The following is a 14,141-nucleotide window of genomic DNA, read 5'->3' on the forward strand; positions in this document are numbered from 1 at the left end:
GCCCACCAAATGTGACCCAGAGTGACCCCGCCCACCAAATGTGACCCAGAGTGACCCCGCCCACCAAATGTGACCCAGAGTGACCCCGCCCACCAAATGTGACCCAGAGTGACCCCGCCCACCAAATGTGACCCAGAGGTGCCCCGCCCACCAAATGTGACCCAGAGGTGCCCCGCCCACCAAATCTGACCCAGAGTGACCCCGCCCACCAAATGTGACCCAGAGTGACCCCGCCCACCAAATGTGACCCAGAGTGACCCCGCCCACCAAATGTGACCCAAAGTGACTCCGCCCACCAAATGTGACCCAGAGTGACCCCGCCCACCAAATGTGACCCAGAGTGACCCCGCCCACCAAATGTGACCCAGAGTGACCCCGCCCACCAAATGTGACCCAGAGTGACCCCGCCCACCAAATGTGACCCAGAGTGACCCCGCCCACCAAATGTGACCCAGAGTGACCCCGCCCACCAAATGTGACCCAGAGTGACCCCGCCCACCAAATGTGACCCAGAGGTGCCCCGCCCACTAAATCTGACCCAGAGGTGCCCCGCCCACCAAATCTGACCGAGGTGCCCCGCCCACCAAATCTGACCCAGAGTGACCCCGCCCACCAAATGTGACCCAGAGTGACCACGCCCACCAAATGTGACCTAGAGTGACCCCGCCCACCAAATGTGACCCAGAGTGACCCCGCCCACCACATGTGACCTAGAGTGACCACGCCCACCAAATGTGACCCAGAGTGACCCCGCCCACCACATGTGACTCAGAGTGACCCCGCCCACCAAATGTGACCCAGAGTGACCCCGCCCACCAAATGTGACCCAGAGTGACCCCGCCCACCAAATGTGACCCAGAGTGACCCCGCCCACCAAATGTGACCCAGAGTGACCCCGCCCACCAAATGTGACCCAGAGTGACCCCGCTCACCAAATGTGACCCAGAGTGACCCCGCCCACCAAATGTGACCCAGAGTGACCCCGCCCACCAAATGTGACCCAGAGTGACCCCGCCCACCAAAGGTGACCCAGAGTGACCCCGCCCACCAAATGTGACCCAGAGTGAACCCGCCCACCAAATGTGACAGAGTGACCCCGCCCACCAAATGTGACCCCGCCCACCAAATGTGACCCCGAGTGGCCCCGCCCACCAAATCAGACCGCGAGTAGCCCCGCCCACCAAATCAGACCCAGAGGTGCCCCGCCAACCAAATCGGACCCAGAGTGACCCCGCCCACCAAATCGGACCCAGAGTGACCCCGCCCACCAAATGTGACTCAGAGTGACCCCGCCCACCAAATGTGACCCAGAGTGACCCCGCCCACCAAATGTGACCCCGCCCACCAAATGTGACCCCGAGTGGCCCCGCCCACCAAATCAGACCCAGAGTGGCCCCGCCCACCAAATCAGACCCAGAGTGACCCCGCCCACCAAATCGGACCCAGAGTGACCCCGCCCACCAAATGTGACCCAGAGTGACCCCGCCCACCAAATGTGACCCCGCCCACCAAATGTGACCCCGAGTGGCCCCGCCCACCAAATCGGACCCAGAGGTGACCCGCCCACCAAATGTGACCCAGAGTGACCCCGCCCACCAAATGTGACCCAGAGTGACCCCGCCCACCAATTGTGACCCACAGTGACCCCGCCCACCAAATGTGACCCAGAGTGACCCCGCCCACCAAATGTGACCACGCCCACCAAATGTGACCCAGAGTGACCCCGCCCACCAAATGTGACCCAGAGTGACCCCGCCCACCAAATGTGACCCAGAGTGACCCCGCCCACCAAATCGAACCCAGAGTGACCCCGCCCACCAAATGTGACCCAGAGTGACCCCGCCCACCAAATGTGACCCAGAGTGACCCCGCCCACCAAATGTGACCCAGAGTGACCCCGCCCACCAAATGTGACCCAGAGTGACCCCGCCCACCAAATCGGACCCAGAGTGACCCCGCCCATCAAATGTGACTCATTGACCCCGCCCACCAAATGTGACTCAGTGACCCCGCCCACCAAATGTGACCCAGAGTGACCCCGCCCACCAAATGTGACCCAGAGTGACCCCGCCCACCAAATGTGACCCAGAGTGACCCCGCCCACCAAATGTGACCCAGAGTGACCCCGCCCACCAAATCGGACCCAGAGTGACCCCACCCACCAAATCGGACCCAGAGTGACCCCGCCCACCAAATCGGACCCAGAGGTGCCATGCCCACCAAATCGGACCCAGTGGTGCCCCGCCCACCAAATCGGTCCGAGAGGTGCCCCGCCCACCAAATCGGACCCCGAGTGGCCCCGCCCACCAAATGGGACCCAGAGTGGCCCCGCCTACCAAATCGGCCCCCGAGTGACCCCGCCCACCAAATCGGGCCCAGAGAGGCCCCGCCCACCAAATCGGGCCCCAAAGTGGACCCGCCCACCAAATCGGCTCCCAAGTGGCCCCGCCCACCAAGTCGGCCCCCGAGTAGCCCCGCCCACCAAATCGGCCCCCGAGTTGCCTCCCCACCAAATCGGCCCCCGAGTTGCCCCACCCACCAAATCGGCCCCTGAGTAGCCCCGCCCACCAAACCAGCGCCTGAGGGGTACCCAAGTGTGAAAGTCTTGCAGGGGCAGCCCGGGCACCATTCCAAAGCACTATCTGTAGTTCCTTCAGGAAATACCCATCTAGTTATTATTATTATTATTATTATTCAGTCCGCGATTAATGCGGCCCAAACCGCTGCACGCACAGACTCCAGTGAGGTGTCATTTCGAAGCCAGCGTCCCCAAGAGGTGTGCTAAGTATTTTTCGTGTCGATCGGATTTGTAGCTTTGGCGCAATTTGCGTTTTTCCCCTGATTGGAATGCAATTTCTCAATGGGTAAATTTTCCCATAAGGTAAAATGGCTGTTTTCTGAGGCAATTTCAAACTAACTGCCAACTGCCACCTGGCTGATTAGCTCAGTGCTGTGTGCAGTCACACCCAGTTACTATGGCAACGCCTACGAACTCTACATGACCCCACCAGGACACAGTTTTGCCAGATAATATCAGCTCTTAAAGTGACCAACCCACCAAATTGTTAAATTGTTACCTGAGGTGTCCAGCCCACCAAATAGGAGGCAGAGGGGCCCCGACCACCAAATCGGAGGCCGAGGGGCCCCGACCACCAAATCGGACCCTGAGGGGCCCCGACCACCAAATCGGACCCTGAGGGGCCCCGACCACCAAATCGGACCCTGAGGGGCCCCGACCACCAAATCGGACCCTGAGGGGCCCCGACCACCAAATCGGACCCTGAGGGGCCCCGACCACCAAATCGGACCCTGAGGGGCCACGACCACCAAATCGGACCCTGAGGGGCCCCGACCACCAAATGTGACCCAGAGTGACCCCGCCCACCAAATGTGACCCAGAGTGACCCCGCCCACCAAATCGGACCCAGAGTGACCCCGCCCACCAAATCGGACCCAGAGTGACCCCGCCCGCCAAATCGGACCCAGAGTGACCCCGCCCGCCAAATCGGACCCAGAGTGACCCCGCCCGCCAAATCGGACCCAGAGTGACCCCGCCCGCCAAATCGGACCCAGAGTGACCCCGCCCGCCAAATCCGACCCAGAGTGACCCCGCCCACCAAATCGGACCCAGAGTGACCCCGCCCACCAAATGGGACCCAGAGTGACCCCGCCCACCAAATGGGACCCAGAGTGACCCCGCCCACCAAATGGGACCCAGAGTGACCCCGCCCACCAAATGTGACCCAGAGTGACCCCGCCCACCAAATGTGACCCAGAGTGACCCCGCCCACCAAATGTGACCCAGAGTGACCCCGCCCACCAAATCGGACCCAGAGTGACCCCGCCCACCAAATCGGACCCAGAGTGACCCCGCCCACCAAATCGGACCCAGAGTGACCCCGCCCACCAAATCGGACCCAGAGTGACCCCGCCCACCAAATCCGACCCAGAGTGACCCCGCCCACCAAATCGGACCCAGAGTGACCCCGCCCACCAAATGGGACCCAGAGTGACCCCGCCCACCAAATGGGACCCAGAGTGACCCCGCCCACCAAATGGGACCCAGAGTGACCCCGCCCACCAAATGGGACCCAGAGTGACCCCGCCCACCAAATGTGACCCAGAGTGACCCCGCCCACCAAATGTGACCCAGAGTGACCCCGCCCACCAAATGTGACCCAGAGTGACCCCGCCCACCAAATGTGACCCAGAGTGACCCCGCCCACCAAATGTGACCCAGAGTGACCCCGCCCACCAAATGTGACCCAGAGTGACCCCGCCCACCAAATGTGACCCAGAGTGACCCCGCCCACAAAATGTGACCCAGAGTGACCCCGCCCACCAAATGTGACCCAGAGTGACCCCGCCCACCAAATGTGACCCCGCCCACCAAATGTGACCCCGCCCACCAAATGTGACCCCGCCCACCAAATGTGACCCCGCCCACCAAATGTGACCCAGAGTGACCCCGCCCACCAAATGTGACCCAGAGTGACCCCGCCCACCAAATGTGACCCAGAGTGACCCCGCCCACCAAATGTGACCCAGAGTGACCCCGCCCACCAAATGTGACCCAGAGTGACCCCGCCCACCAAATGTGACCCAGAGTGACCCCGCCCACCAAATGTGACCCAGAGTGACCCCGCCCACCAAATGTGACCCAGAGTGACCCCGCCCACCAAATGTGACCCAGAGTGACCCCGCCCACCAAATGTGACCCAGAGTGACCCCGCCCACCAAATGTGACCCCGCCCACCAAATGTGACCCAGAGTGATCCCGCCCACCAAATGTGACCCAGAGTGACCCCGCCCACCAAATGTGACCCAGAGTGACCCCGCCCACCAAATGTGACCCAGAGTGACCCCGCCAACCAAATGTGACCCAGAGTGACCCCGCCCACCAAATGTGACCCAGAGTGACTCCGCCCACCAAATGTGACCCAGAGTGACCCCGCCCACCAAATGTGACCCAGAGTGACCCCGCCCACCAAATGTGACCCAGAGTGTCCCCGCCCACCAAAGGTGACCCAGAGTGACCCCGCCCACCAAATGTGACCCAAAGTGACCCCGCCCACCAAATGTGACCCAGAGTGACCCCGCCCACCAAATGTGACCCAGAGTGACCCCGCCCACCAAATGTGACCTCGCCCACCAAATGTGACCCCGAGTGGCCCCGCCCACCAAATCGGACCGCGAGTGGCCCCGCCCACCAAATCGGACCCAGAGGTGCCCCGCCCACCAAATCGGACCCAGAGTGACCCCGCCCACCAAATCGGACCCAGAGTGACCCCGCCCACCAAATCGGACCCAGAGTGACCCCGCCCACCAAATGTGACCCAGAGTGACCCCGCCCACCAAATGTGACTCAGAGTGACCCCGCCCACCAAATGTGACCCAGAGTGACCCCGCCCACCAAATGTGACCCAGAGTGACCCCGCCCACCAAATGTGACCCAGAGTGACCCCGCCCACCAAATGTGACCCAGAGTGACCCCGCCCACCAAATGTGACCCAGAGTGACCCCGCCCACCAAATGTGACCCAGAGTGACCCCGCCCACCAAATGTGACCCAGAGTGACCCCGCCCACCAAATGTGACCCAGAGTGACCCCGCCCACCAAATGTGACCCAGAGTGACCCCGCCCACCAAATGTGACCCAGAGTGACCCCGCCCACCAAATGTGACCCAGAGTGACCCCGCCCACCAAATGTGACCCAGAGGTGCCCCGCCCACCAAATGTGACCCAGAGGTGCCCCGCCCACCAAATGTGACCCAGAGTGACCCCGCCCACCAAATGTGACCCAGAGTGACCCCGCCCACCAAATGTGACCCAGAGTGACCCCGCCCACCAAATGTGACCCAAAGTGACTCCGCCCACCAAATGTGACCCAGAGTGACCCCGCCCACCAAATGTGACCCAGAGTGACCCCGCCCACCAAATGTGACCCAGAGTGACCCCGCCCACCAAATGTGACCCAGAGTGACCCCGCCCACCAAATGTGACCCAGAGTGACCCCGCCCACCAAATGTGACCCAGAGTGACCCCGCCCACCAAATGTGACCCAGAGTGACCCCGCCCACCAATTGTGACCCAGAGGTGCCCCGCCCACCAAATCTGACCCAGAGGTGCCCCGCCCACCAAATCTGACCGAGGTGCCCCGCCCACCAAATCTGACCCAGAGTGGCCCCGCCCACCAAATCTGACCCAGAGTGGCCCCGCCCACCAAATCGGACCCAGAGTGGTCCCGTCTACCAAATCGGACACAGAGTGGCCCCCCCCACCAAATCATCCCCTGAGGGGCCCCGCCCACCAAACCAGCGCCTGAAGGGCACCCAAGTGTGAAAGTCTTGCAGGGGCAGCCCGGGCACCTTTACAAAGCACTATCTGTAGTTCCTTCAGGAAATACCCATCTAGTTTTATTTTAAAACTCCATTGACAGAATGCCACATGTGCTCCAACGGTTTCTTCATGAGACAATATATGACAGCGAAATGAGTATTTTCACTACAATCACAGCTTATTGAGAAAAAGATTATTATTGTTATTATTACATCAATAACCATTATTTAAAGGAGATGAAAAAAGCAGGTATGGGCAAAAATGAACTGATTGGCACCTTAAGACAGTTAAAAGCTTGGCCAGGCGATGACTGCAAATACATATAATTCTTCCACTTGAACACTGACAGCTTGTCATATCATCATTGTAGTAATTTTTGTTCATGGGAAAAGTATGTTCTATTTGTAAAGTTAAAAAAGCTCAGAAAATGTCAAATGGTATTATTATGTTTCCTGTTAAGAAAGGCGCCGTCACAAAATGTAATTGTCAAAATGTCACTGGATTTTAATAATGAAAATATGTGTTTGTGTAGGTTTCTTCTACCTGTGTTCCAAAAATCGGAAATTACCCATGTGGATCAGGGAAGATTCAAATGAATACTCAAACCCCTAGATTAGTTGTCATCTGTAGAGAACTTTTTGGCAAATGCTCAATTCTCCTGCAGCACCCCCACTGGGAAGATGAAGCATCTTCAATCAATTGATGATTCATTTAAAGGTGAATGCAGATGTCTGCGTATGGACCATGATATATAAACTGGCCTTGGGTCTACCGACTCGAACTCAACAGCCACACATATGCTTATGAGGTTGTCAAAATCAGGTCAAGAGATGAGTGACCAGTCCAAACATCATGGTCCATACACGGATCATGTTTTATGTATGTCAAAATGAAGCCTTGTTCACAGTAAAAGTAAAGATTCTTCAATACTCTCCAATTTAGCTAAATAATGAAAGTCTCAAATGAAAGATTGATGACTATTTTTTTTTTTTACTGTGCACCTAAAAACTAACATGCAGGTAGTTGAAACAGGGGCAACCACCTGCCAGTTCTAGACGCGCCAACTCAGAGGGGTCACTGACTGCTCCTGACAACGATTCAGCTGCTCCACGTCAACAGAGCAGCTCTTCTTCTTCCAGGCTGCTCTATCGTGCATGCCATCTCCCCACAGTTAAGCAGCGGGAAACCGGCTGTCAATCAGTATGACGTCGGCAGTCAAACCCCATCAATAGAACAGAGCACAAGAGAAGCCACTATTCTGTCGACATAATGTGAGCACAAGCTACTGAACTGCTGGCAGGAGCAATCTGTGACTACTCTGTGTTGGCAAAGAGCGACACTGGGCACAAGAGGCTGATACCTGCCTGTTAGTTCTTACGCCCGTAGTAAAAAAAAAATTAAATAGTCCTGGATAACCCCTTTAAGTGCAAGGTAAGACCTCATTATTTGGGAACGTTACTTAGGTTTTCACAACAAAATGCCTTTTGTGCAACACAGTATAGACTATGGCAGGGAAAAATGTGAGGTCAAGAACAGCAAAATTCTAGTGAAGGACACAAACACACAGTAAGATCACTTGGTTTAGTATATATATGACATCTATTATTCTCTGGAGAGAATAATTACTGAAAGGTACATGCTATGCAGAACTCAGCTCTGTTGTCTGGATTGCATCCGTTTCATATTTTCAAGTAGAAATTACAGTCATCGTCGTGGATGAAACAAATGTGAGTGACTGGTACAAGATAGAAAGGTAAAGGCAAAAGGAAACTGCACACATTTGCTAATCTGAATAATGACAAAGTGACCTTGCATTAGATCTGACCATTGATTGATGTGTGATGGGGTTAATGTATTCTTCAATTTTTTTTTTTGTCCACTTAAAAAAAGAAGCTAAGTGGGTAATTACTGTTTTGATACAATCTCATCTCCCTGTGTACGTTATTTATAAAGTCCGGTTTCAGTACCACATTTCTTGTAAAATAACAACAAGGAGCTGTGACAATATGACATATTACAATCTAACTGAATTTCTTTTCTAATGATTTTCATCTACTAATGCAGTGACTTACAGTACAGACCAAAAGTTTGGACACACCTTCTCATTTAAAGGTTTTTCTGTATTTTCACAACTATGAAAATTGTACATTCACACTGAAGACATCAAAACTATGAATTAACACATGTGGACTTATATACTCAACAAAAAAGTGTGAAACAACTGAAAATATGTCTTATATTCTAGGTTCTTCAAAGTAGCCACCTTTTGCTTTGATGACTGCTTTGCACACTCTTGGCATTCTCTTGATGAGCTTCAAGAGGTAGTCACCGGGAATGGTTTTCACTTCACAGGTGTGCCCTATCAGGTTTAATAAGTGGGATTTCTTGCCTTATAAATGGGGCTGGGATCCACAGTCACCAGTCCTGAACCCAATCGAGATGGTTTGGGGTGAGCTGGACCGCAAAGTGAGGGCAAAAGGGCCAACAAGTGCTAAGCATCTCTCGGAACTCCTTCAAGATTGTTGGAAGACCATTCCCGGTGACTACCACTTGAAGCTCATCAAGAGAATGCCAAGAGTGTGCAAAGCAGTCATGAAAGCAAAAGATGGCTACTTTGAAGAACCTAGAATATAAGACATATTTTCAGTTGTTTCACACTTTTTTGTTAAGTATATAAGTCCACATGTGTTAATTCTTAGTTTTGATGCCTTCAGTGTGAATGTACAATTTTCACAGTCATGAAAATACAGAAAAATCTTTAAATGAGAAGGTGTGTCCAAACTTTTGGTCTGTACTGTATATTGACAGAAAGATGCTAATCAGAGGTAGGGGCGTGGTTGTACTAGGAGCCACGCGGAAGCTTATCATCTAGTAATAATCTGCTGATAAAACATTGATAGTAAGTGACACATGGCTGTAATCAGGATATCTTCCACTACATTGTTTTGCTCTCAGATTACACAGCAACAACCTGCTGACAGATTTCCCTTATATGTAGTGTTCCTACAATATTCCTAAAACATGCAGATTTCACTAGTAGAAACATCACCTAACTATGGCATATCAAAGCAAAATGAATAAGTACTCCTGACTTTTCAGATCCAACTTTGTATACAAATTTAATATAATATTTGGGAGGGGAAAAAAAGTAAAGGTATCTTTGAAAAGAAATTACAGCTATTCATGACTATTATTCTACTCAATACAAACACTATATAGTAATCTGTATTACAATGATATATTGTAAAGCAATATATAAATATATTTACCCTTGACCTCTCCTCCAGTTTGGTCATCATTACAACTGTAGCACTCCGTTGTTCCCACATCATTCTCCAAAAATCTCCAAAGGTTTCTGGAAGAGGTCCTTGTGTTGCTATATAGGCATTTTGCTTTCTGTAACCATCAATGTAATTGGAGTTGATATAGTCACTTCCCGGTATGCCTGGAAGACAAGAAGGGGCACGACTGATTGTAATGATCCATATAACATCAGCTAATGAAAACAGATACTTTCCTATGGCTTTTCAAAGCTATCATTGGAAATTATGAGTTTGGAAAGATTTCCTTGTAACAATATTATTTGCTGGGTTGAAAATAAAAATGCAGGTTCATTTACAAAATAAGATACCAGACATTCGGCTTATAACTATATGAAAGGCACGGTCACCTAACTATGGCATATCAAAGCAAAATGAATAAATACTCCTGACTTTTCAGATCCAACTTTGTATACAAATTTAATATAATATTTGGGAGGGGAAAAAAAAGTAAAGAGACTATAAGGCCATGAGCACACTATCAGTATTTGGTCAGTATTTTACTTCAGTATTTATAAGCCAAAACCAGGAGTGGGTGATAAATCCAGAAGTGGTGACATGTTTCTATTATACTTTTCCTCTGATTGTTCCACTCTTGATTTTACGAAAACTGAGGTAAAAAAACTCACCAAATACTCAACGTATGCATGTGGCCTAAGATATTAAAAGCTGGATTTACACCATGTTCAAGCGATGACAGAAATGTTTAAAGTTCCAGTCAATTAAGGGCACAGAGGTATGCAACTGTTTCTTATTTGTCTGCTATTGTGAAAATTATTAACCTCTCAATACTGCATGTGTCAAGCTACTGTTGGTCCAAATGCCGAGCTCCATTTTTAAAATCTGACATGTGTCACTTTATGCGGCGATAAGTTATTCTGAGAATATTTCTTTGTGACACACTGTACTTTCTCATTGGTAAATTTAGGACAATAAGTTTAGCATTTTCTTAATGAAAATATATGAAATTTGACTAAAATTTAGGTACAAATGGCAATTTTCAAACTCTGAATGCTTATAACCTTAAATTAGTTAAACTAGATTGTCATACTACACAAAACACATAATAAAATTTGCCATATGAAATTTCTAAAACATCCTTTTATTTTGTAAGGGGGTTAGAAGGGTCAAGATTTAGCAGCATTTATTTCAAGGAAACTTACAAATCCAATTTTATTCTGATTCAGTGTTAAGTGCCTTTGAGGGGAAAAAGTATTTGGAACACCCTCTCCCACTCCAAAAAAATAAAATGAAACTAGAGTATTTTAAAAATGGCATCCCTCAATATATTTACTGCTGCTATCAGGAAATTTGTTCAGGTTCTTCACAAGAAATAATAAAGTGGAGCAGAATGAAAAAAAATACAAATTTATTTTTTTTACCACTAAAATATTTCTTCAATCCCAATTTTCACAGTGGTTAATAGGAGAAGAATGACCCACAATTTGTCTTGCAATTTCTCCTGAACATAGCAATATCCTATATATGGTGACAACCTATAGGGTACATGGAGGGCTCAGAAGTGAAGAAGCGCTATTTGATTTTTGGAGCACAAATTTCACTGGAATAGATTGCAAAGATCATGTTGCATCTGCAGATGTTCAGATGTGCCTACACAGTAGCAACCCAAAGTGACCCCATTCTGGAAACTAGACCCTCTCAAAAAATGTAACTAGATGTGTATTGAGAAGTTTCAGTCCACAGGTCCTTCACAGGATTTTATTACATTTGAATGTAAGCAAAATTATCTTTTTCCAGTAAAATTTTGATTAGCTCAAAATCTGTAAAGGAGAAAATGGATCCAAAAATGTTCCACGATTTCTCCTCAATACAGTGATTTCCCATATGTGGTCAAAAACTAATGTTTGGACGCATAGCTTGGAAAGAAAAAAGCTCTAATTTGCTTGGAATAGATTGTGGACAATATGTCCAGAGCTACTGAAGTGCCAAAAAAGCAGAGTCCCCCCACAAGTGACCCCATTTAGCCAGCTAAACCATTGCCATTTGCCTTTTGTGTATTCAGACTCAGCATCGTTAAAGTGAACCTGTCAGCAGGATTTTTCTAAGTAATCTACAGGCATTGTCAGGTTGCTGTTGTTACACTGATTAAAATACCTGGGGTGAAGAAATCAGTCTTGTGGTTCTTGTGTAAAAAGTGTTAGAAGTTATCTGTTACTGATATGCCCGTGCTCTGTGGCAGGATTGTAGGTAGAGTCTTATCTTCCCGCAATAAGCTAGAGAAATCGAGAAAAGTCCTGCCTACAGGCCGCTCCAAAGCAAAAACATGTTCCTCATCATAGAAACAGTGAGCAAGAGAGAGATACACAGAGAGGGAGAAAGAGATACACAGAGAGAAACACACAGAGAGATATATATAGAGAGATACATAGAGAGACAAAGGGAGACACAGAGAGTGAGACACACGGAGAGAGACACATCGAGAGATACATAGAGAGACACAGAGACACATGGAGAGAGACACAGAGAAATACATAGAGAGACACAGAGACATACGGAGAGAGACAAATAGAGAAATACATAGAGAGAGACACAGTGAGACAGAGAGTGAGACACAGAGAGAGAACATAGAAAGACAGACAGAGAGAAACAGACAGAGAGAGAAAGAGATGCTTTGACATTGTTGCTGACATACTCTGTGCTGCTGTGGTAGACTGTTTGGAGGGGCTGTGTATGTATGAGTGGTTGTGCTATAATAGAGAAAGACAGTCTGTGTAATAAATTCAGTTGAGATATAGCTATACCATTGCACAGCGGCCTAATGTACTGTATGTCACATTCATTTAGCAAATATGTGGCCAATGCATGTTTTTGGGTACCTAAAGATTGCATTTATTTTTTAAAGCATTCTTACTTTATAGCATATTTTCTACACCTGCCTGAAACTTTTGCACAGTCCTGCAATGCTTTTTTGCAGGACAAATTATCTTTTATTTATTCATTTGGGGGGGGGGGGGAGGGTGGCGTTAGACACTAAAATTGCATTCCTTTTCAAGCTTAGGTGATAGCCAGACAGGTTAGGGTAAGTGCACACACTGTGGAATGGTGTGTGGATTTTTCTGCACTGATTTTGGTAAATCCGCAGGTAAATCACTGCGGATTTACAGCGGAATTACCGTGGATTTACTGCAGATTTTGTGCAGATTCCACCTGCGGTTTTACACCTGCGGATTCCTATTGAGGAGCAGGTGTAAACCGCTGCGGACTCCACACAAAGAAGTGATATGCTGTGGAATATAAACCGCAGCGTTTTCACGCGTTTTTTTCCACAGCATGTGCACTGCGGATTTTGTTTTCCATAGGTTTACATGGTACTGTAAACTCATGGAAAACTGCTGCAGATCCGCAGCAAAATCCGCAGCGTGTGCACATAGCCTTAGGGTAAACCAGGTGACTTGTTCAATTGATGGTTGTTAAATCATTGCTGGGTATGGATGGGTTGACAGAGGGAGGCTTCTCCCTCTATCAAATACCTTAAATGCCATTATCTATAGTATATAGATTTTATTGGTCTCTGTATTTTTTCATCTGAAATCATGACTGAATGTCACAGACTTCTAGAAGCAGCATAGGTATCATACTTGTACAGCATATTGACCTAGAAACTACTTCTGAATCTCACCAGTGAAATGGTGCCACTTCAGAAAAAAATCCCCCCAACAATTATCATAGAAAAACACAATAGGGCAGTTGCTAAGGGGATAAAATATAAAGCAAATATTTGTTTGTTTGCATATGGTTGCCCTGAAAAGTGTAATAAATTCAGTTGAGATACAGCTATAACATTGCACAGCGGCCTAATGTATGTTATATTAACTTAGCAAATATATGGCCAACGGACGTTTTTGGGCACAAAAACATTGCGTTAATCAAGCCTAAACCCTACAAATGCTTTCCTTTTTGTACTATACCACTTCTTTGAAGTCAGAGATATATTTTTTGCTCTATTGACGGCATGTGTTGGATTTCGTTTTGTCTAACCCATATATAAAGGTGGGAAGGAATTATGTTTCCTAATATAGGGCTTTTAGTGTCTAAGACTTGGGATTTTTGACTTCCTCTTGACCAATACGCTACGTTATAGCGTGAACTCGATGGACTTGTGTTTTCTCTCAACCTTAAAACTATGAACCTCACCCAATGTTACTGGCTGTTCATATTTGGTGCATCCCTCATGTCACAGTAGGAAATGGTAATATATTAACTCATTGTGTCCTTCCTATTACTTAACAACACAAAAATTTGCTATGAAGATAAGACAATAATGATTTGTTGACATGTGGTTTTACACTCTCGAATCGCTTGTTCACAAACAAAACCTCAGATCGGCTCTGTAGCTTGTGTGTTATACAATCAATAGCAGGTTAGTGATTTTAGTCTATATATAATGTATAATTGGTTTGTAATAAAGATCACTACGTGAATTATTGTAGATATAAACAATATACTTATCCCTTAATCAAT

The 14,141-nt window shown here is 48.6% G+C and overlaps 1 protein-coding gene across 36 annotated transcripts in view; it reads right to left on the reverse strand.

Annotated features, from left to right (window-relative positions):
* The window catches only part of PTPRD (protein tyrosine phosphatase receptor type D), an 878,514-nt gene that overhangs the window by 74,742 nt on the left and 789,631 nt on the right, over positions 1 to 14,141 (reverse strand). For all 36 annotated transcript variants that reach the window (XM_069764541.1, XM_069764828.1, XM_069764762.1 and 33 more), the window contains one exon: positions 9,609 to 9,784. In XM_069764541.1, coding sequence (XP_069620642.1) covers positions 9,609 to 9,784 — 176 coding nt within the window. The remainder of the gene's footprint in view (positions 1 to 9,608; positions 9,785 to 14,141) is intronic.

This window comes from Ranitomeya imitator, chromosome 1, assembly GCF_032444005.1.
Source record: "Ranitomeya imitator isolate aRanImi1 chromosome 1, aRanImi1.pri, whole genome shotgun sequence".
NCBI classification, from domain to species: Eukaryota; Metazoa; Chordata; class Amphibia; order Anura; family Dendrobatidae; genus Ranitomeya; species Ranitomeya imitator.